Source organism: Salvelinus namaycush, chromosome 35 (genome assembly GCF_016432855.1).
Source record: "Salvelinus namaycush isolate Seneca chromosome 35, SaNama_1.0, whole genome shotgun sequence".
NCBI lineage: Eukaryota > Metazoa > Chordata > Actinopteri > Salmoniformes > Salmonidae > Salvelinus > Salvelinus namaycush.
The window spans coordinates 9180151-9201167 of record NC_052341.1 but is presented as its reverse complement, the minus strand read 5'-3'; the positions used below and the strand labels follow the sequence as shown (position 1 = coordinate 9201167).

The following is a 21017-nucleotide window of genomic DNA, read 5'->3' as shown; positions in this document are numbered from 1 at the left end:
GGGTTCACATCAAATAAGACGTTTTTAAAAAATATCAGAATTCAATGTCTTGTAGGGTTATTTAATTCTGATTGCTTGTTGATTGATCCAGCAGTGAATTAGAAACAAAGCCGTCTTTATGATGTAAGGTTGTGAGAATTTAACCTTCCACCTTGTCATGAAAACCACTGTAGATGTATTAATCCGTGGAGATTTTCGAACTTTGGCTGGATTGTCAATGTACAATACCATATCTGTAAACATATAACCAGATATTACACATAGAATAGGAAGGTAATAACAATAACAATAAAATATAATAAACAACAGCATCAACAACAACAATAATACAAATATTAATAATAACAATAATAATAAAAAGTATTATTATTATTATGATAAGTAGTCATCATAAGACATAAGTAAACATCACCACAAATACACATGTAGTACACTATTGTGGCTAATTAATAACGAGCAAATTGTTATTTTGTAATCCATCTTCAGATTTAAGAAGCTTTGATAATAAACGTTGATAGGGTTTAATCTTTGTATTGTGATTCATCCTTCAGTCTGTTCTTTCTGGTGAGGTGTACAACACCATGGGGTGCTACTTCCTGCCTCTGGTGGGATGAGAATCAAAGACTGGAGCCAATAGAACGGTTATCCATCTGTAACAGACACGACTCATTCAAATCACTTCTCTTCCCCTGGGTAGAAGTTCCAGCAGGGGAGGGATTTGCTTTCACACAGGTTGGTGGATATTGAGTGCTTTCAGTCCATTCAGAGTATGTGGTCTCATTCAAGATGTCTGTTATTAAAAGCTTGACGTTACAATGTGTTCTATTTGTGATCTTTGTATCATGGAGACAGTGGATGCCAGTGTGTCCTGGGTGGCATGGTGCAATTATAAGATCTCCCAGCATGCCCCAGTATAGGATTAAACCACATGGTCAGATATCCGTGAGACATTGTCCATGTTGTTGACTTGAGTGGACAAGGATTTACGGCTGTCAGTGTTTATTCTTGTCCGTATGCCCTCTGTTTGGTTCTGACATCGGCCAAAAGAGCGACAGGAAAATGCTGCTTTGAATTCCGCTCGAAACTTCCCTGTGGAAAAAAGCTAAACTTTGTTAAACACATAACATTTTAGTAATTTAGCAGACGCTGTTATACTTACAGGAGCAATTCGGGTTAAGGGCCTTGCTCGAGGGCACATAGACAGATCTAGTTTTTTGAACCACCAACCTTTCGGTTACTGGCCCAACACTCTTCACCACTAATCAAACCTCATATGAAAGTGGTATTCTGTTGAAATTCTACCACTTAAGTATTACATTTCTTTACCATTAAAATTGATTGAACAAGTTACCCCGGCACATCAAATCCCTCTTCCAAAGCTCCACTCTAAGTGTGTTGTGATATACTATACTGTCCAGCAGATGGGGCAATAAAATCATGAACAAAGTATTTTGAGACAAACTCACCACTTAAAAAGTTATAGATGATTGGATTTGCAGCACTGTTGGCATATATCAGCCAATGTGAGAACGTGAACCAGGCGTATACAGTCTCTCTGCTGTTTGTGTACTTAAACGTCCCAAACACTCTGCAATGACAAGGTAACATCAGTGAGACCTCATCAGTAATGACACCAAGTGTGTTGAAGCTGTAAATGGAGCTATAGCTTATTGACAGGTGTTTGCAGGGGTGGGGGGTATTAAAGAGATAGTTTAGCCTAATTTCTATTTTACCTCATTCTATGAATAAATAGCAAGTGATATATCGTCGCTGTCTGATGAAAACCTCGTAACTAAATGTTTTGCCAATTTTCATAATTATTTTACATTTATTGAAAGCAGTAACTACCCTCAATGTACTCTGAACATTTCATGACTCTAGGACCAAGAAAATATATTCAACATAGCTTCTGAAGTTTCATCATTGTATATTAATGGGAAATTACGGTCATTCTTTCAAATTCCTGAAAAGCTTCTGTTTTGGAGAAAATAGGTTTTCATCAGACAGCAACGATATGCACCCTGAGAGACAGACATCACAAATATGTTTGCTTACCGCATTGATATAGATCAGAACATGTGTGATCTAGGTATGCTAAATTAATGCTTACAGATTACTAAATTCTCAGTATGTGATCACATTTTTCTGTAAACACAATGTTTACCAGGGACTACTGTGAATGACAACCGTTATTTGAGTCAAATGACTCATTTCCAAATCGAAACTTCTGACTCATTGAAACATCTCTATGTTGAATCCTAGAGTGTAATGGCTATTGATCCTGAAGACAGAGAGACAGAGCAGCCAAAGAGGCTGCTACCTTTTCATGATGTTGAGTACGCTGATGGGCAGGTAGCAGAGGGCAAAGACAAAGAGGACCACCATCAGCATGCGGGCTGTCTTCCTGCGGGCCCGGACCTGTTTGATCTCAGCGGACACTGTGCTGGTCCGGACCCTGGCTGACTCTCCAGGTCCTGGAGGATAAGTGGAACCCTGGAGGGACGTCCGCTTCCTCTGTAGCACAGATGACGTCCCAGGAATCTGTTAACAGAACCCACAACCCACAGCCGATCACACTGTGGTCTTTGAACAGCGTTTGCTTGACAAGCTTATTAAAACTCAAAACATTCAAAAAGCTCAATGGAAAGGATCTGAACAGTGGAGTGCATAATCTGAGAGTGCATTGTCAAATAATTGCAAGGATAATGGACACTGATAAATTGGTGAATGCATGATCTAGAAATAAATGTGGAGAATCAACAAAGAGACAGATTGCTAAGAAACAGTGCAAATGTTGTCTGTTATCTTTCACAAACATAAATTTACATAGATACCTGTTGACACCACAGTTTATGACATATCTGGATGTATGCCAGAACCATCAGACAGAGGGGAGCGAAGTATGTGACGATGAAGAAGCAGGTGTGATACACCTTGGGGTAGACATCAGCTGTTGAGAGAATGAAATGTGACTTAACTAAATGATTGTGACATAGATGTAAATTAGAGGCGCTACCCTTACAGAAAAACCACATGATTTCACATGTGGAAAATCACATGATTTCACATGTGGAAAATCACATGATTTTACATGAAATGTTACATGTTACTTCATGTGAAAAAATGTTTTTGCAACCCTTCACATTGTTTCACAGGTTTTCACATGTGTAGTTTCATGTTATCACATGTTGCTTTACATGTTGTCACATGTTATCACATTAACTTCACATAAGATCAGAGATCACATGAAAACAAGTGTTTTTGGAATACTTCACTTGATCACATGTGAGATTATGTACTTTATCATAAGGGTACTGTAGGAATTGTGGTGGTAATTGGTCAAATCCAAAGGGGAAACAAACATGTCTACATTTATATACATATTTATCAGTAACATGCATGAGCTTGTAGTTACTGTGCAGGAATTTAAATTGAGTGGCAAGACAGAACTCTCCATCAAAAAGAGACATTTTTTAAAGGGAATCATCAGATTGTGCTGAATATGGTTCCTATCACAGAAAGGTTCAGCGGAACAAATAAAACATTCTACACTTTAAGAAATAACAATTGAATAAGTAGGCAAGTTTCCATTGACCCAAGTTTATTCAACAAAATCTATGTCACAAAAGAAAACATTGCGACATGTGTAATGTAAAAGGCAGTTATAGGAGAAATGTTCTAAACATCTACTACATTTATATATATTCAACAGAGGCGGATTTTTCTTTTGTCAAGCTTTCTTTATTGTGACAAACGATTATGGAAACGGTATTTTTCAAATAAATAATGATTGCCAAATATTTTTGAAGGTACGTTGGGCATGTGATGTCATTTCCCTTACTATAAAGCTCCACTCCACATTTAGCCTAACTCTAAATGCCTAGTGCTTGCTAAATCAATTTTTTCAACTATAAAAATTATGGGTTTTTTGCAGGACAAGACTTGTCCTGTCTATCAAGAATTAATGAATTGCTTAACTTTGCTTTTCTGGTTGGCTGGATGCAAGTTCCAAGATCCAATTATTTCAGGTCTACAGGACTGCAAGTTTCACCATGGCACGGTTGGGCGATACACTGGCACATGAGAATTATTAGAATATTGCAAATATTACTAAATTCTTGCATTCTATCCATGTTAACTTTTGCGGATAACCTAAGACATGAAAAAGATAGGTGGGAGCGGGCATACCAATTTACTAATGCACTCTGCCATACATGGAAAGAGTTTGACATCCCTGCTTTAGACAAACTGCTGAGCAAAAATTGCATCCTGGCAATGTAACTGTCCCCATACAACTTAAATGATAACTTTTGCATTTCAGAGATGTGAGTCATGAGTAATACCGCGTTCACGTGCTAGTCAGAACTAAAAAAAAGTAGAAATGTCCGACTTGCTAACGGGTTGTAGTTATATACGTGATGTGTTCAACAAGTTAGAAAGTCTAACATTTCCGAGTTCTGAATAGCATGCGAACGTGGCATAAGTCTGAGATGCAGGTACTGTACATATACTACATGTGGACACCTGCTCGTTGAACATCTCATTTCAATATCATGGGCGGTAATACGGAGTTGGTCCCCCCTTTTAGATATAACAGCCTCCACTCTTCTGGGAAGACTTTCCACTAGATGCTGGATCATTGCTGCGGGGACTTGCTTCCATTCAGCCCTTGCTTTGTGCATGGGGGTATTATCATGCTGAAAAAAGAAAGTGCCTTCCCCAAACTGTTTCCACAAAGTTGGAAGTACAGAATTGTCTAGAATGTCATTGTATGCTGTAGCGTTAACATTTCCCTTCACTGGAACTAAGGGGCCTACCCCAAACCATTATTCCTCCTCCACCAAACATTACAGTTGGCACTAGAATTGTCTAGAATGTCATTGTATGCTGTAGCGTTAACATTTCCCTTCACTGGAACTAAGGGGCCTACCCCAAACCATTATTCCTCCTCCACCAAACATTACAGTTGGCACTATGCCTTCGGGCAGGTAGTTTTCTCCTGGTATCCGCCAAACCCAGATTCCTCCATCAGACTGCCAGATGGTGAAGCATGATTAATCACTTCAGAGAACGCGTTTCCACTGCTCCAGAGTCCAATGGCAGTGAGCTTTACACCACTCCAGCCGACGCTTGGCATTGCGCATGGTGATCTTAGGCTTGTGTGTGGCTGCTCAGCCATGGAAACCCATTTCATGAAGCTCCTGATGAACAGTTATTGTGCTGACGTTGCTTCCAGAGGCAGTTTGGAACTCGGTAGTGAGTGTTTCACAGACGATTTTTACATGCTACGCGGTTCAGCATTCGGCAGTCCCATTCTGTGAGCTTGTGTGGCCTACCACTTCGCGGCTGAGCTGTTGTTGCTCCTAGATGTTTTCACTTCACAATAACAACCCTTCAGTTGACCAGGGCAGCTCTAGCAGGGGAGAAATTTGACAAACTGACTCGTTGGAAAGGTGACATCCTATGACTGTGCCACGTTGAAAGTCACTGAGCTCTTCAGTAAGGCCATTCTACTGCCAATGTGTGTCTATGGAGATTGCATGGCTGCGTGCTCGATTTTATACACCTTTCTTCAATCGATGTCGCTGAAATAGCCGAATCCACTAATACTTTTGCCATGTAGGATCTTAATTTGAGCCAGTTTGCTACAGCACGAAAATAATCCTGCAGCCACAGGAAATGTAAACTATTAAAGGGATTTTATACAATGGCATTGTTGAATACTCGTTTCTGATTGGCTTGAAGGGCATTCTAGAGCATACATTATTTCCCTGTAAAGCACGGAATATCCGCATGGTTGAATTTAATGGCAATAGTTCCTTCTTACATGTTTTATGTTTGACCTGCTTTTGAAAGCAAAAGTCGAATTGAAAACATTATTGACATCGGTGAATTTCATTTTCATAACAGCAAGCTAGGAGTGATGGTTTGATTAGCTAAACTAGCAAGTCTATTTGTTTGGTTACCAAGGCAAATGAAAACATTTCTAGTGGCAAATGTGTTAAATTATAGCCATGGTATAATGCCATGGTAAAAGGGACAATCAACCGGGGCTCTATGCGTTCTCTGGAAAAAAATGCCTTCCACGTCGTCCATTATTTTCCATAGAATGCATATGCCGCTCGCTGATTATCCCTTACATAATGCATGGACATTTTACACTTCAAATACACTACAAGTTTTAAATGTCATGCATCAAATTAAGATCCTACAGCAAATTAAGATCCTACGTCTGTAGATATCAACCTTTAAAGTTGAGAGTTTGCATGAGGACACATTCCTGCAAAGGTTTTCCACCCAAAAACGAATTTGAGAGATGGAGAACTTTCATCTCGCTCATTTAATCGATAGCCTTGACACATTCATTTATTTTCTATCTAAACAATTGTGCTGCCAATAGTTGTATGGTTTTCTGTGAAAGAGTATTTGTCTGTAGCAATCAAGAGGCATCCAAGCCTCTTTTATCGGATAACCTGCAAAGTCATCCCTCAATGCATTCCAAGTATTTTTCAACTGTCTGACCCTGAATCATTCAGTAGAACAGATAAATGGGAGACTGGTGATGGGAGGACAGCTCATAATAATGAATGGAATGGAAAACCAGGTCTTTGATGTGTTCGATATTTTTTCATTTATTCCATTCCAGCCATTACTATGAGCCTGTCCTCCCCATTTAAAGTGCTACCATCCACCACTGCCTTAAACATACAGTCTGGTTAGATAGTCGTTTTTCCTATCAAAGGAAGACAGTGACTTGTTTTCAATATTGTGTCAACATGAATGTTACATTTGTATAACTCATTGAGTAGAATTCAAAAGGTACCCGCCCATGTAGAAAACATGTAGGAGGCTGGGATAGAACACTCAACAATGTAGAAAACATGTAGGAGGCTGGGATAGAACACTCAACCATGTAGAAAGAACTTGCAAGAGGCCCAAATAAAAAACATATTGTTGCTATGTAATTACATGCTGACAGTAGATGACGGTACAGTATGAAGCTGAAACCTATGCTTTCTGTTTGCATCTTAGATCTGCACCTTTTTGTGTTCACTGTCAAGTATGTAATTAAACACCAATAGCATTTTATCTCTGCCTCCTGCATGTTTTTTTCTGCATGGTTTGAGTGTGAGTACCTTTTGAATTCTACTTAGTTATTCCCTAGTTATCCCCACACTTAGTATATGATTAGAATACTATACAGCAGCGGATTAATGACATTTGGATACTGGTCTCACACAGCTTCAGAATCCCTTCAAGGAAAACCCCACGATCTTTAGGTATTTGTTTCATTAGTCCATTATTGATTTAGTCCCAAAATGTTTTTCATGTCAGCAATCAAGTTTTCAAGATACAGTATATAACTTTCAAAATTCAGAAATACAGCTGGTATGATGCATTTTGCATCATATGATGCTGCACTTTTCTGTATTTTGAAAGTTATATATCTTGAAAACTTGATTGCTGACATGAAAAACATTTTGAGACTATATGAACATTGGATTAATGAAACAAATACCAATAGATAGTCTTTCGGTGGAATTTTCCTTTAAGAGTGATGTCAACACAGCAGACACTACAGTATATAACATTACAGATGTTTTTTTCTAATGCTCCTATGAAATATTGATTCCACCAGAAAAGAACGAGCACATTTGTGTAGATGTTGTAGTGTAACACAAATTATAAACCGGGTGGTTCGAGCCCTGAATGCTGATTGGCTGAAAGCCGTGGTATATCACGGGTATGACAAAAAAAATATTATCATTGTTCTAATTACATTGATAACCAGTTTATAATAGCAATAAGGCACCTCGGGTGTTTGTGGTGTATGGCCAATATACCACGGCTAAGGGCTGTATCCAGGCACTCTGCGTTCCGTCATACGAAAGAACAGCCCTTAGCCGTGGTATATTGTCCATATACCACACCCTCTCTGAATTTATTGCTTAATTATTCCCCATCTGACAACAGCTCCGGGAGGTTTAGTCACAAGAACTGAAATATGCCTGTCGCCTTTGGTCCAGACCTTGGTTCAAACAGTGACTGTTTACTAGAGGCTGTCTGGAATGCTAAATGGGCAGGCTTAATACTTTTGGGACTACTCCAGTGGAGTACTCAATTGTTTCAGGCATTCTCAATCAAGCTTAATCCAGCAGAGTTAGAGTATTAGAAATTGGTCTGGTCTGGGGTTACAGTGTCTTGGCGAGTTCCTATGGCATTGAGAGGAGGGATTTTGTGGATGCCCGCCTACCTCCCCAGCGCTCTTCACACACAGTGAAAAGGCTGGTTTTGTTGGTGAGCTCAGGGAGCAGGCTGCTGCACTCCATCACGATGGCCTGGGGGATCATGATGACACAGGAAACCCCCCAGATGAGGAGGATACTCTTGCGGGCGCGCCTGGCCGTGCTTTTGAACATCAGCGGGTGGCAGATTGCGTACCAGCGGTCGAGAGCAATGCAGCTCAGAGTCAAGACTGACACAGATACGGAGATTGTCTGGGAGATTGAAAAAGAGGATGTCCAGTTAATTAAAGCACAAAGTGAAGCAGTACAAAAAGTACTACACTTAATATATACCTGCTGAGAGAAAATCTGGGATTTCCTTTGGGCAAACAAAATAATACTTTCTCTTCATTATTGAGAAGAAGAAAATGACTGTTCTTTTTATCTATTTTCTAATTTAAAAGACTTCTCAATATGAATATTCTGTCACTGCCAGCAGAAAAACATTGATGGACAGGGACAATTGGCTGATCTAGATGTTGGCAGGGGCAACCGTTTTCCCCCAGGACGATTACACCCAACCTCCCCCAAGGCATCAACTATTTATATGGACTAATTAGAATTGGTATGATGTAAAGCAGAATGGTAAGGCAACCCTTAGAGACCACACACACCGCACCGAATGTTGATCTGCCATTCGTTAAGCGCAGTATTTCTTTAGGGACCACCTACGGGTGGACATCTGACTGCTGACATTTTTGCACGATTCTGTAGAATGTAGAATCGACTTGCACTTGGTTTGAAAATGACGGCCGGCACTCTGTTCAGAGGTGCTAAGTACTCTTAGCTTTTGTTAGAAGCGCAGAGATAATTGACTGTCAGGTATTAGAATTATATATTATATATATGTATAGTATATATGATGAAGTCTGACTAACTACCATAACCAAAGGATGATTACAATATAAACATTTATATGTATCGTGCTACTAGACCTTAGTGCTGCCTTTGATACCATCGATCACCACATTCTTTTGGAGAGACTGGAAACCCAAATTGGTCTACACGGACAAGTTCTGGCCTGGTTTAGATCTTATCTGTCGGAAAGATATCAGTTTGTCTCTGTGAATGGTTTGTCCTCTGACAAATCAACTGTACATTTCGGTGTTCCTCAAGGTTCCGTTTTAGGACCACTATTGTTTTCACTATATATTTTACCTCTTGGGGATGTCATTCGAAAACATAATGTTAACTTTCACTGCTATGCGGATGACACACAGCTGTACATTTCAATGAAACATGGTGAAGCCCCAAAATTGCCCTCGCTAGAAGCCTGTGTTTCAGACATAAGGAAGTGGATGGCTGAAAACTTTCTACTTTTAAACTCGGACAAAACAGAGATGCTTGTTCTAGGTCCCAAGAAACAAAGAGATCTTCTGTTGAATCTGACAATTCATCTTGATGGTTGTAAAGTCGTCTCAAATAAAACTGTGAAGGACCTCGGCGTTACTCTGGACCCTGATCTCTCTTTTGACGAACATATCAAGACTGTTTCAAGGACAGCTTTTTTCCATCTACGTAACATTGCAAAAATCAGACATTTTCTGTCCAAAAATGATGCAGAAAAATGTATCCATGCTTTTGTTACTTCTAGGTTAGACTACTGCAATGCTCTACTTTCCGGCTACCCGGATAAAGCACTAAATAAACTTCAGTTAGTGCTAAATACGGCTGCTAGAATCCTGACTAGAACCAAAAAATGTGATCATATTACTCCAGTGCTAGCCTCCCTACACGGGCTTCCTGTTAAGGTAAGGGCTGATGTCAAGGTTTTACTGTTAACCTACAAAGCGTTACATGGGCTTGATCCTACCTATCTTTCCGAGTTGGTCCTGCCGTACATACGTACGCTACGGTCACAAGACGCAGGCCTCCTAATTGTCCCTAGAATTTCTAAGCAAACAGCTGGAGGCAGGGCTTTCTCCTATAGATCTCCATTTTTATGGAATGGTCTGCCTACCCATGTGAGAGACGCAGACTCGGTCTCAACCTTTAAGTCTTTATTGAAGACTCATCTCTTCAGTGGGTCATATGATTGAGTGTAGTCTGGCCCAGGAGTGTGAAGGTGAACGGAAAGGCTCTGGAGCAACGAATCGCCCTTGCTGTCTCTGCCTGGCCGGTTCCCCTCTCTCCACTGGGATTCTCTACCTCTAACCCTATTACAGGGGCTGAGTCACTGGCTTACTGGTGCTCTTTCATGCCATCCCTAGGAGAGGTGCGTCACTTGAGTGGGTTGAGTCACTGACGTGATCTTTGAGTGGGTTGAGTCACTGACGCCCCCCCTTGGGTTGTGCCGTGGCGGAGATCTTTGTGGGCTATACTCGGCCTTGTCTCAGGATGGTAAGTTGGTGGTTGAAGATACCCCTCTAGTGGTGTAGGGGCTGTGCTTTGGCAAAGTGGGTGGGGTTATATCCTTCCTGTTTGGCCCTGTCTGGGGGTATCATCGGATGGGGCCACAGTGTCTCCTGACCCCTCCTGTCTCAGCCTCCAGTATTTATGCTGCAGTAGTTTATGTGTCGGGGGCCTAGGGTCAGTTTGTTATATCTGGAGTACTTCTCCTGTCTTATCCGGTGTCCTGTGTGAATTTAAGTATGCTCTCTCTAATTCTCTCTTTCTCTCTTTCTTTCTCTCTCTCGGAGGACCTGAGCCCTAGGACCATGCCTCAGGACGACCTGGCATGATGACTCCTTGCTGTCCCCAGTCCACCTGGCCGTGCTGCTGCTCCAGTTTCAACTGTTCTGCCTGCGGCTATGGAACCCTGACCTGTTCACCGGACGTGCTACCTGTCCCAGACCTGCTGTTTTCAACTCTCTAGAGACCGCAGGAGCGGTAGATATACTCTTAATGATCGGCTATGAAAAGCCAACTGACATTTACTCCTGAGGTGCTGACTTGCTGCACCCTCGACAACTACTGTGATTATTATTATTTGACCATGCTGGTCATTTATGAACATTTGAACATCTTGGCCATGTTCTGTTATAATCTCCACCCGGCACAGCCAGAAGAGGAATGGCCACCCCTCATAGCCTGGTTCCTTTCTAGGTTTCTTCCTAGGTTTTGGCCTTTCTAGGGAGTTTTTCCTAGCCACCGTACTTCTACACCTGCATTGCTTGCTGTTTGGGGTTTTAGGCCGGGTTTCTGTATAGCACTTTGAGATATCAGCTGATGTACGAAGGGCTATATGAATAAATTTGATTTGATTTGATTTGATGATGAATCTGAGTTTACACAATAGACACACAAAAAAAAACGGCATTACTGTTGATATGGCGAAATACTATCAAAGTATGGGGGCCCTGGTCTATATTCAACAGGTCTATACTCCCTTAACATTCAACATTCTCAGCATTTTTATTTTATTTTACTAGGCAAGTCAGGTAAGAACAAATTCTTATTTACAATGAAAATAAAATAACCGTCACAACCATTTTGTTTTTGTGGAGCGAACAGCTAACTTTAGACGTGACGACCGGGCATTCGTGCGGTTGAGTTTGTTTCTACGGTATTGATGCAATAATTTCCATGGTAATTTAGAATGTTCATTCAAATGATGTTAACTGATGTGGCTCATGCAATCAAATTAATTTGTTTGTAATGTCAGTTGAGTTGAACCAACAAATCACAGCGGTCGTCACTAGTTATCACAGCCACAAAGTCATAAACCCTGCCTATTTCTTCAATTTATCTTCTTAAAATGTATGTTGCATTTTAGCAGATGCACTTATCCAGAGCAACCTACAGTAGTGAGTGCATACATTTTTGTACTACTCCCCCATGGGAATTAAACCTACAACCCTGAGTATGGAAGCGCAATGCTCTACCAACGGAGCCAGCCACACAAAACCTAACCGTCTCCTGTTAACCTGTTAACCTGTTAACCTAACCGTCTCACTGTTAACCTTATGCCTATCCCTAACCTTAAAATAAGACCAACCCAACGGCCAACAGTCCACCCATTATGCGATCCTTGACTTGAATGGGGAAGCCCGTTATATTCATTCTATTTCTATGGCAGCACATGCAGACAGGAGCGGAGGAGAGGAGAAAATGTGCATCTTTAAAAAATTATGTGTTTTGGTTGTTATTTTTTGCTATTCAAACGGTTATGACGTGACTCTGGTCATTCGGCTGACGAATAACCGTCATCTGAAATTCCATGACCCTCACAGCCCAAAATTTTGATTTTTACTCATCACAGTGATATGAATCTACCAGCCATTTTCTATTATCCTTGTTTCCTCTGTCGGTTTAGAGTGGCGGGATTTATGGTTATATTAACCATAACACTTTCAAGAGATAATTTGGCAACTTCATATTAATAAAAAGAAAGACATCACAAATCTGGAAATGATATGGGGCTTGTGTATTCTTTACAGTCGTTTTAGATTGTGTCATATAGCTGGATCTGCAAAACAGACAGCCTGGGCCTTTTACATTTCAGACTAGCTTATCCAGAGCGACTTACAGAAGTAGTAAGTGCATACAGCTTAATCCTTCTTTCATACTGGTCCTCTGTGTGAATCAAACCCACAACCCTGGCACTGCGAGCACTATGCTCTACCAAATGAGCTACACGGGACTGTTTTTGACATTAGACTACTTTTGATGGTTTAAAACAGCTGACACACTTTGATCTTAGAGTGTTATGTTCTTTTCATATCTGCAGCCATTACTCAAATATCAATAAGAGCCTGTAGAGTCTACAGGTGTCAAACTCATTCCACGGGGGGCCGAGTGTCTGCGGGTTTTCGCTCCTCCCTTGTACTTGATTGATGAATTAACATCACTAATTAGTTAGGAACTCCCCACACCTGGTTGTCTAGGGCTTTATTGAAAGGAAAAAACAAAAACCTGCAGACACTAGGCCCTCCGTGGAATGAGTTTGACACCCCTGCGTAGACAGTGGAGGAGCTGTGAGAATTACAATTGAGGCCATCTGATTGACGATGGGGGATATTTTCAGCGCTCTCTCATTAACATCCTATAGCCAATGGACACATCAAATTGGCCCTACAGCTGTTACAGCTATTCCAATTTACCTCAGACATGCTTCACACAGCCATTAGGAGAGGCACGATGTACACACAGTGTTGTAGTAAATATTGGAGTAACTAATGAAATGTCAACGAAGTTTGTGCAGCATTTACAGATGACCTTCCTTGGGAAAGCACTTTTGACACACTGCAAGTAGGCCAGGGGAGAAACCCAGTTTAATATTCTGCTTCTTCAGCTCATCAGGTAAAGGTTTTATAAATGGTTTTAATTGATCTCTTGATGGGGTGAGGTAGACCACCAGCTGCCTCTCCTCTGTTGGTAATTGTAGTCCTCTCAACACGGTCTTTCAGGCAGACATGAATGATAAGACAGTAATTCAGTCCAGGACCTTACTGATAGGACTCCCGGCGTTTGTCTGTGGGTTTTGGATGCAGTCCAGTGTTAAGGAAATCCAAAGATCAGCTACCCTGATAAACCCTTTCTCAATCTCCTGACCACTTATTATATTTGTCAACAGGCAGCATTGCAAATATGTAAGGGCACTATCCACTATATTTGTCCCCAGCATGAATGCAAAATAATATGAGTCACAAATGGATGAGAGGCTGTCTTTAGATCATTTCAATGTTATTTTCTCAACGGTTAGGCAATCAGATGTTTGATTGATAAAGTATGTTTGATTGATAAAGTATGCCCCCATTTAACATGAAAATAAACTGAGACTGAAGAAAGGTCATTTTGTTTAGACTTTAGAGCTTTTCATAAAACTTTTAAAAAAGGCTAACATTTTAGACAATATTCTCATATCCTTGGACTAGCCAGAATCCAACATTCATTAATTTCTTCTCTGTATTCGGAACGGTGCTATGCCAGAATGTGGACAGTCAGAGCCCAGTGCAGTGTATGGCTGGGAAAACATACCTCAGTCCAGTGATGGAATATGTCAATGTGCTCCTAATTCTCCTGAAATTATGAATGGTGAATTGAGAAGATTGGAAAACTGCTAGTTTTTTTATTAAACTGCATGCTGGGCTAGCTAATGCTATAGCAGCCAATTGGATTCCTTGAAAATGCATTGGGGTGAGTAGTTAACATAAGTGTTGTGGAATCCAATGGGTTGCTTTCATAGCCATGGAAAGTAGGGGTGCTGAGGGTGCTGCAGTACCCCTGAAAAGAATCTATACAAAACAAAATAATAATCTATATTTTTTAAATTACAAAAATGTATTCACAAAAGTAGTGCACTGGGCCTTAACTAGTCCTGTATTAGCAGACTGATATAAATTATTAAATCATATAATAATCTGACATACCCAAATCTAACTGCCTGAAGCTCAAATCTAACTGCCTGTAGCTAATGACATACCCAAATCTAACTGCCTGTAGCTCAGGACCTGATGCAAGGATATGCATATTCTTGATACCATTTGAAAGGAAACACTTTCAGGTTTTTGGAAATGTGAAATTAATGTAGGAGAATATAACACATTAGATCTGGTAACAGATAACACAAACAAAAAAACATGTGTTTTCTATTATTGTTTTTGATCCATCATCTTTGAAAGGCCATAACACAATATTGCAGTTTAGCCGCAATTTAGATTTTGGCCACTAGATGGCAGCAGTGTGTGTGCAAAGTTTCAGATTGATCCAGTGAAGCATAGCCATACTGGACAATATTTTGTATCAAGTCTGCCCAAATGTGCCGAATTGGTCAATTGATACATAACTAATTGGTCAAAGTACATAACTATAGAGAAAATACAAAAATTATATGGTAATACAACATTTAAGTTTACACACTCCCAGGAATATCATACATGACGGATCATTAGCTTCTACACTAACTTTCACACATCTAGATGGCCGGGCAGGGTGGGTGTGGAGCCAGAGACAGCAGGGGTTCAAAACTGTAGAACCCAGTTCCTACATTTGAATATAAAATGGATTTTATCAAACAAAACTATGCTACATTTTATCTCTGAGACCCTCAGGATGACAAATCAGAGCAAGACTACTGAATGTAAGTACATGATTTACCTTCAGAGGTGAATGTATCAGATCAGTTACTGTGGTAAGTTTTTTGTTGTTGTGCACTCTCTTCAAACAACAGCATAGTATTTTTTCACTGTAATAGCTACTGTAAATTGGACAGTGCAGTTAGATTAACAAGAATTTAAGCATTCTGCCCATATAAGACATGTCTGTGTCCTGGAAGGTTTGCTGTTACTTACAAACGTCACGCTAATCACATAGCTCAACTGTCCCGGTGTAGGGACACCTATCCCATAGAGTAGAATAGCAGTATTTCAATCTTACTGTATCATTTTTGGTAATGGGATAATTAGGTGTACAGCACCTTATCCCATCTCAGGATTGAGGTACGTTTTCTGTGCCATATCTCACGTCGGCTCCGCGGTGTCCTTATCATGGCAGCCTGCCGTTCAGACCATACAGGGAAGATGTAATTACAGTGGCTGTAAGGTCTGAATCTTTAGGCTAATCCTCTGACACACAGATTGGCATAGGATTCTGCCCCATATGGCTGAGTGGATGTTCCATCACACTGGATCAAAAGAGAATTATGATGTTGATCCATTGAAGACTAAGCCCATGGCAGTTGAGCTGGGAAAGCAAAATACTTTCCCATGGCACAAGGATCACCATGGGGTCCCTTCAAAGAATACTGTTCAGTACCCTGGAGTTCCGTACCAACTATCAAGCTTGAAGTTGCAAGCGGTACCAGTACCGGAGCGCCAAGTCTGGGACCAAAAGGCTCCTAGACAGCTTCTACCCCACACACACGCACACACACACACACACACACACGCACGCACGCACGCACGCACGCACGCACGCACGCACACACACACACACACACACACACACACACACACACACACACACACACACACACACACTCACACACATTTTCAACATTTCAACATCATCAAATCACCTATGCTTAGTCTAATACAGTGATAACTAAAAGATACCAAAAACAATTTAGTCCAATCAACTTAAGCTAAATATGATGTCTCTGTCCATGCCATGGTTCTGATTTGTGTGTATGTGTGCGCTCCTGCAAGTAGAAAAAACATGTTGACTCACCCTTCTTGCAGAGAAACGCCAATGCCATCCTCCTCTCTTTCATGTTGATGAAAGGGTCTATGATATTCTCATACAGTACACACTTTTATTTTTTGTTGTCCTACAGTACATACGCTCACACACACAAAACACACACACACATGCATATTGACGCCACACACTCGCACATTGGCACACATTCACACTCTTCACATACGCTGCTGCTACTCTGTTCATTAATGTATCCTGATTGCCTAGTCACTTTTACCCCTACCTACCTACATATTACCTCAATAACCTCAACTACCTCGTACCCCTGCACAATGACTCGGTACCAGTACTCCTTGTATATAGTCTCGTTATTGTTATTATATTGTGTTACCATTTCCTTATTTATTTTTTGCTCATCTTTTCTTACTTTTTAACTCTGTGTTGTTGGTAAAGGGCTTGTACCTAAGCTTTTCACGGTAAAGTCTACACCTTTTGCAGTTCTGTGTAACTCAATTAGTAGAGCATTGTGCTTACAACGCCAGGGTTGTGGGTTTGATTCCTGCAGTGGACGAGTACAAAAATGTATGCAGTCATCTGGATAAGAGCATATTTTAAAATGTAAATGTATTTAGCACATGTGACAAATGAAATATTATTTGATTTTAATATAAAGTGAAAGTTGGGAAATGTGAAAATAAAAACCTTGAGACATCCTCTTACCTGTAAGTAAGGCAGTATTTTACAAAGAGTGTTTCCAAAGAACCATGTTTCTGTAATGTCTACCACAAGACTTGCCGGGAGACAGGTGATGGTGACCAGGACATCAGCAAAGGAGAGATTCACAATGAAACAGTTGGTCACTGTGCGCATGTGATGGTTTTTCCACACTGCAAAACAAACTGACAACAAGACACAACCAAGGACTGCTGCTGTTAGGAATAGAGGGAGACATCAATGACTTTAATTAGTTTAAATCAAATGCAATACAACACACAGCACACACCTGAGTAACAGAACCTGAATAACACCTGAATAACAGAACCTGAATAACACCTGAATAGCAGCACCTGAATAACAACTATCAATTGCATAATCAATATGAAGGTATTACAAATTAACCTGTTGTCCTGTTATGTCACTTAAATGTCAGTTGGTGATTATGAAAAGGGCAGTCAAACAACATCGTATAATAGTGACTCATTTAATCTACAATAAGCCTACATCTGTAACAAGACTGTCATAAACAAATTTCTTATTTACTCCAAAATAATGTGGAAGGTAAAAATAAGGGATATGAACACAGTAAACATAGCCTACTCTCAGTATCCACAGAGTATGTGGACAGGTTTAAAAAAAACTCAGGAGAGTTAAACATATTGAACAGGTTTCTCGTTTTCAAAGGTTCCCCAGTCTGCAGTGAATCATTCCATTCTCCAACGCTGCTCTTCAAAAAGCACAGAACGCTCCTCCTGCCTTATATACACAATGCACCCTCACTACAGACACATGTATTATAATTGGCAAATAAACCAGTCTCATTCACAAACAGCTCATGAAGAATGAGTAAAATTGTGCCCTAAACTTTGGGTAAAGCGTCTTCGCTGATGGCTGTTGAACACTGCCTTTCAGTCCACAGCAAAATGTCTTGCACTATTTTGTATTTAACTAGGCAAGTTAGATAAGAACAAATTCTTAACTACAATGACAGCCTACACCGGCCAAACCCAGACAACACTGTGCCAATTGTGCACCACCCTATGTGACTCCCAATCACATGTGATAGAGCCTGGATTCAAACCAGGGACTGCACTGAGACGCAGTGCCTTAGACCGCTGCGCCAATCGGGAGCCCGATCAACACAAGCGAACAGCACTGCCATAGTAACAAGAGAAACTGCACGCTGAGAAAATGAGACGGATTGTAGGCTACTTGAAAACATTGTCAAATTATGCCAGTATTGTCAGCACCGAAAACATTGTTTAGAATCAATTAAGACATTTAATTAAGACTATTAACAATAATTTAATGAGCATATAGTTTCATAATAGCAGTTATTAAGGGCTAGATTAAATTGTATTTAAATATGCCATGTTTAAGCAGTATCTTAAGTGTCTTGATAAGATACTGCCCGAGAATCGTGTTCTGAAAACTGGAAGCATCTACTTGTAAAGGGACTATGTTAATGCAGTAGACTTGATTTATTCCACAGGCATCTTATTCTGAACTAGAAGCATAGGCCTAATAAGGATGTTCCAAAAATATTTTATTGACAATTTCTAATATGCCCTCAACTATATTTGTCAAGTATTATTAACAGCTAAAACGGAAAACGACCGTTTAAAGAGAATGCTACAGAGAAGTGCTACAGCACTTTGATTGCGGTTTATCACTTTACAGGTCGCATGGCTTATCATTTTCCCTGTCGAGTGTCGCATGCACATCCAAATAAGACAGATGCCCATGCATGTCCGCACTCGGGATAATGTCTTTATTTTGCGCTTCCCAAATACATTCGTTTGTCAGTCACCTCTTGTTTAGAAGGTAGTCTACTGATACTAAATTAGTGAACACCAAATGAATATAATAATAATATTAATAATAATATATGTAATACATAGCCTACATTCGACTCACCAGTAGCCTAACTTCTATAAAACTACCATCATGTTCAATGAAGCACAGATAACTTTGAGGACTTGCTATGCACTCTAATGCTATGCACTTTAAAATGAGGATGACATTTTAGAAATTATACTGGCTCAATTAATCCAACCTGCGCCAAAACCTTTACCAAAACTTACCTAGTGTGTTTCCAAGGAGAGAAACAAAAAAAACAAGTATGTATCCTACAATAAGAACCCACTCATATTGCTTGGGATGCAAATATTCCCTCCAGATATACTTCAGCAGTTCATCGTCGTCATCGATGCTAGAGTATGGGTGTAATTCCGTGGTGCAAGGCTCATGCGAAGGGGGTGAACATTCTCCACAATCCGAATTCACTGTGATCCCCGACATCCTTCAATAGTTGGAAGTGTTTACGGTCTTTTTAGTGTCCATTCAGCGCGCCTGGAACGAGCAACAGACTATCGGGTTTAACGTCTGCTAATAGAATGGCTATGCACCAGATCTGAATCGCTTTGGCATCGTCAATGTGACCATCTCTCCAAAGCAGGGATCATGCAAGGGAAGAAACCAATCAGAAAATTCCTTGTTGACAAAAAAGAGGGGGGGGGGGTTAATTCCACAAATATCAGAAGCCCTGTCATAAAACACAAGTGATTGCATGAGGAATTGAGGAGACCAGATTTGATGACTTCATCAAATAACATTATTTTTAATAGAAAGATGTGATATACAAATGTGTAACAATCAACTGAAAAAGGTCTCAGTGGAGGGTCCTGATCGTTACCTTATTGAAGCAAAGTAAGACCAGAGTTGAAGTCAGATCTTTGTCTTGGGAAAAAGTTTGAAAAAGTCACCAGGAAGCAGAAGTGGACAATTAACCACTCTGACAGGAGAGGGATGTCCATCACATTTGTTTATAAACCAATATAAATATAGTGCAGGGGTAGACCACCCTGTTCCCAAAGTGCCACAGATAATGGAGGATTATGTCCCAACTCGGCACCACACCAGACCAACTGAGCTAATCAGTTCAGTGATCAACATTTTAAATTCAACACACCTGGTCTTCCATGTTGGTTAAAACAAAAACCTGAATTCAGGAGCAGGGTTGCCTAGCCTTGGACAAGTGGTTCCCTACACATATAAATCACTGGTACGCAACAGCATATTGACGGCATTGTCTGACAGCATGTTGTTTCCAGGTTGGGGGTTTTCCATTATATTGAAAGATAATGGGCCAGGACCGAGTTTGGGAAACCCTGAGCTAGCTGTTCATTAATCCCCAAAATTGTCTACAGCGGTTGATTGGGATCACATACCCCAGCGGTTTGAAATTGGTTTGGCACCTATCATTAAACTTGGCCATAGCCTCATGCACTCCTGCATGTTTACTGGCGGTGAGGGACTGGCACTCCCTCTTAGAAGCCTCTGAGCACTTCAATTTGATGCTGAGGTGCTCTAAAGGAAGAGCATCCTGTGCTGAAAACTGTATCTTCCTGTTTTCATACAGACAAGTATAGTTTGTGTGTGAGTTCAACCCAGTATCACAGATTATTGTAAAATAGACACGGCTGCATAATGAAGAAAGAAAGAAAACTTATACACAAGAAAAGTGTACTTTTTCTTGTGCCTGTCACGAATTTCGAATAAGTAATTAATGTTTATTTCACAATAAGCTGTGATAGTTTTGGTGAGTTCTGGTGGGTCTTCGCGCTTCAGCAAACAAAAGAAAAGGAGGGGTGCTTGACAACAATGACAACTAGAAAAGGAAGTTTCAGTAGAAACTTTGTGTGCTTGCTTAGCTGCCTGAAAGTAAAATGATTAATGGTAGTGGAAGAAGTTTACACAGTGAAATAGTTAGGCCTATATCTTTCAGATATCTTTCAGTAAAACCAACCTTTAAATGCTTACAGTTTAAAATGTATAGCCTTTGCCTCCTTTGATTTGCTGAGGGAAACCTATCATCTTCCCAGAAATAACTTTTGCAGATACAGATCAACTCAAATGTTATTGGTCACATACACA

General features: G+C 40.4%; 1 protein-coding gene across 1 annotated transcript; it reads right to left on the bottom strand.

Moving 5' to 3' along the window:
* Positions 1-919: 919 nt before the first annotated feature.
* hcrtr2 (hypocretin (orexin) receptor 2) lies at positions 920-19382 on the bottom strand. The gene is made up of 7 exons (XM_038974614.1): positions 19166-19382; positions 17085-17263; positions 8255-8498; positions 2835-2950; positions 2321-2541; positions 1467-1588; positions 920-1089 (listed from the first exon to the last, which is right to left on the bottom strand). The coding sequence occupies exons 1-7, from the start codon at positions 19380-19382 to the stop codon at positions 920-922; spliced, it is 1269 nt and encodes a 422-aa protein (XP_038830542.1).
* Between the last annotated feature and the right edge of the window lie 1635 nt (positions 19383-21017).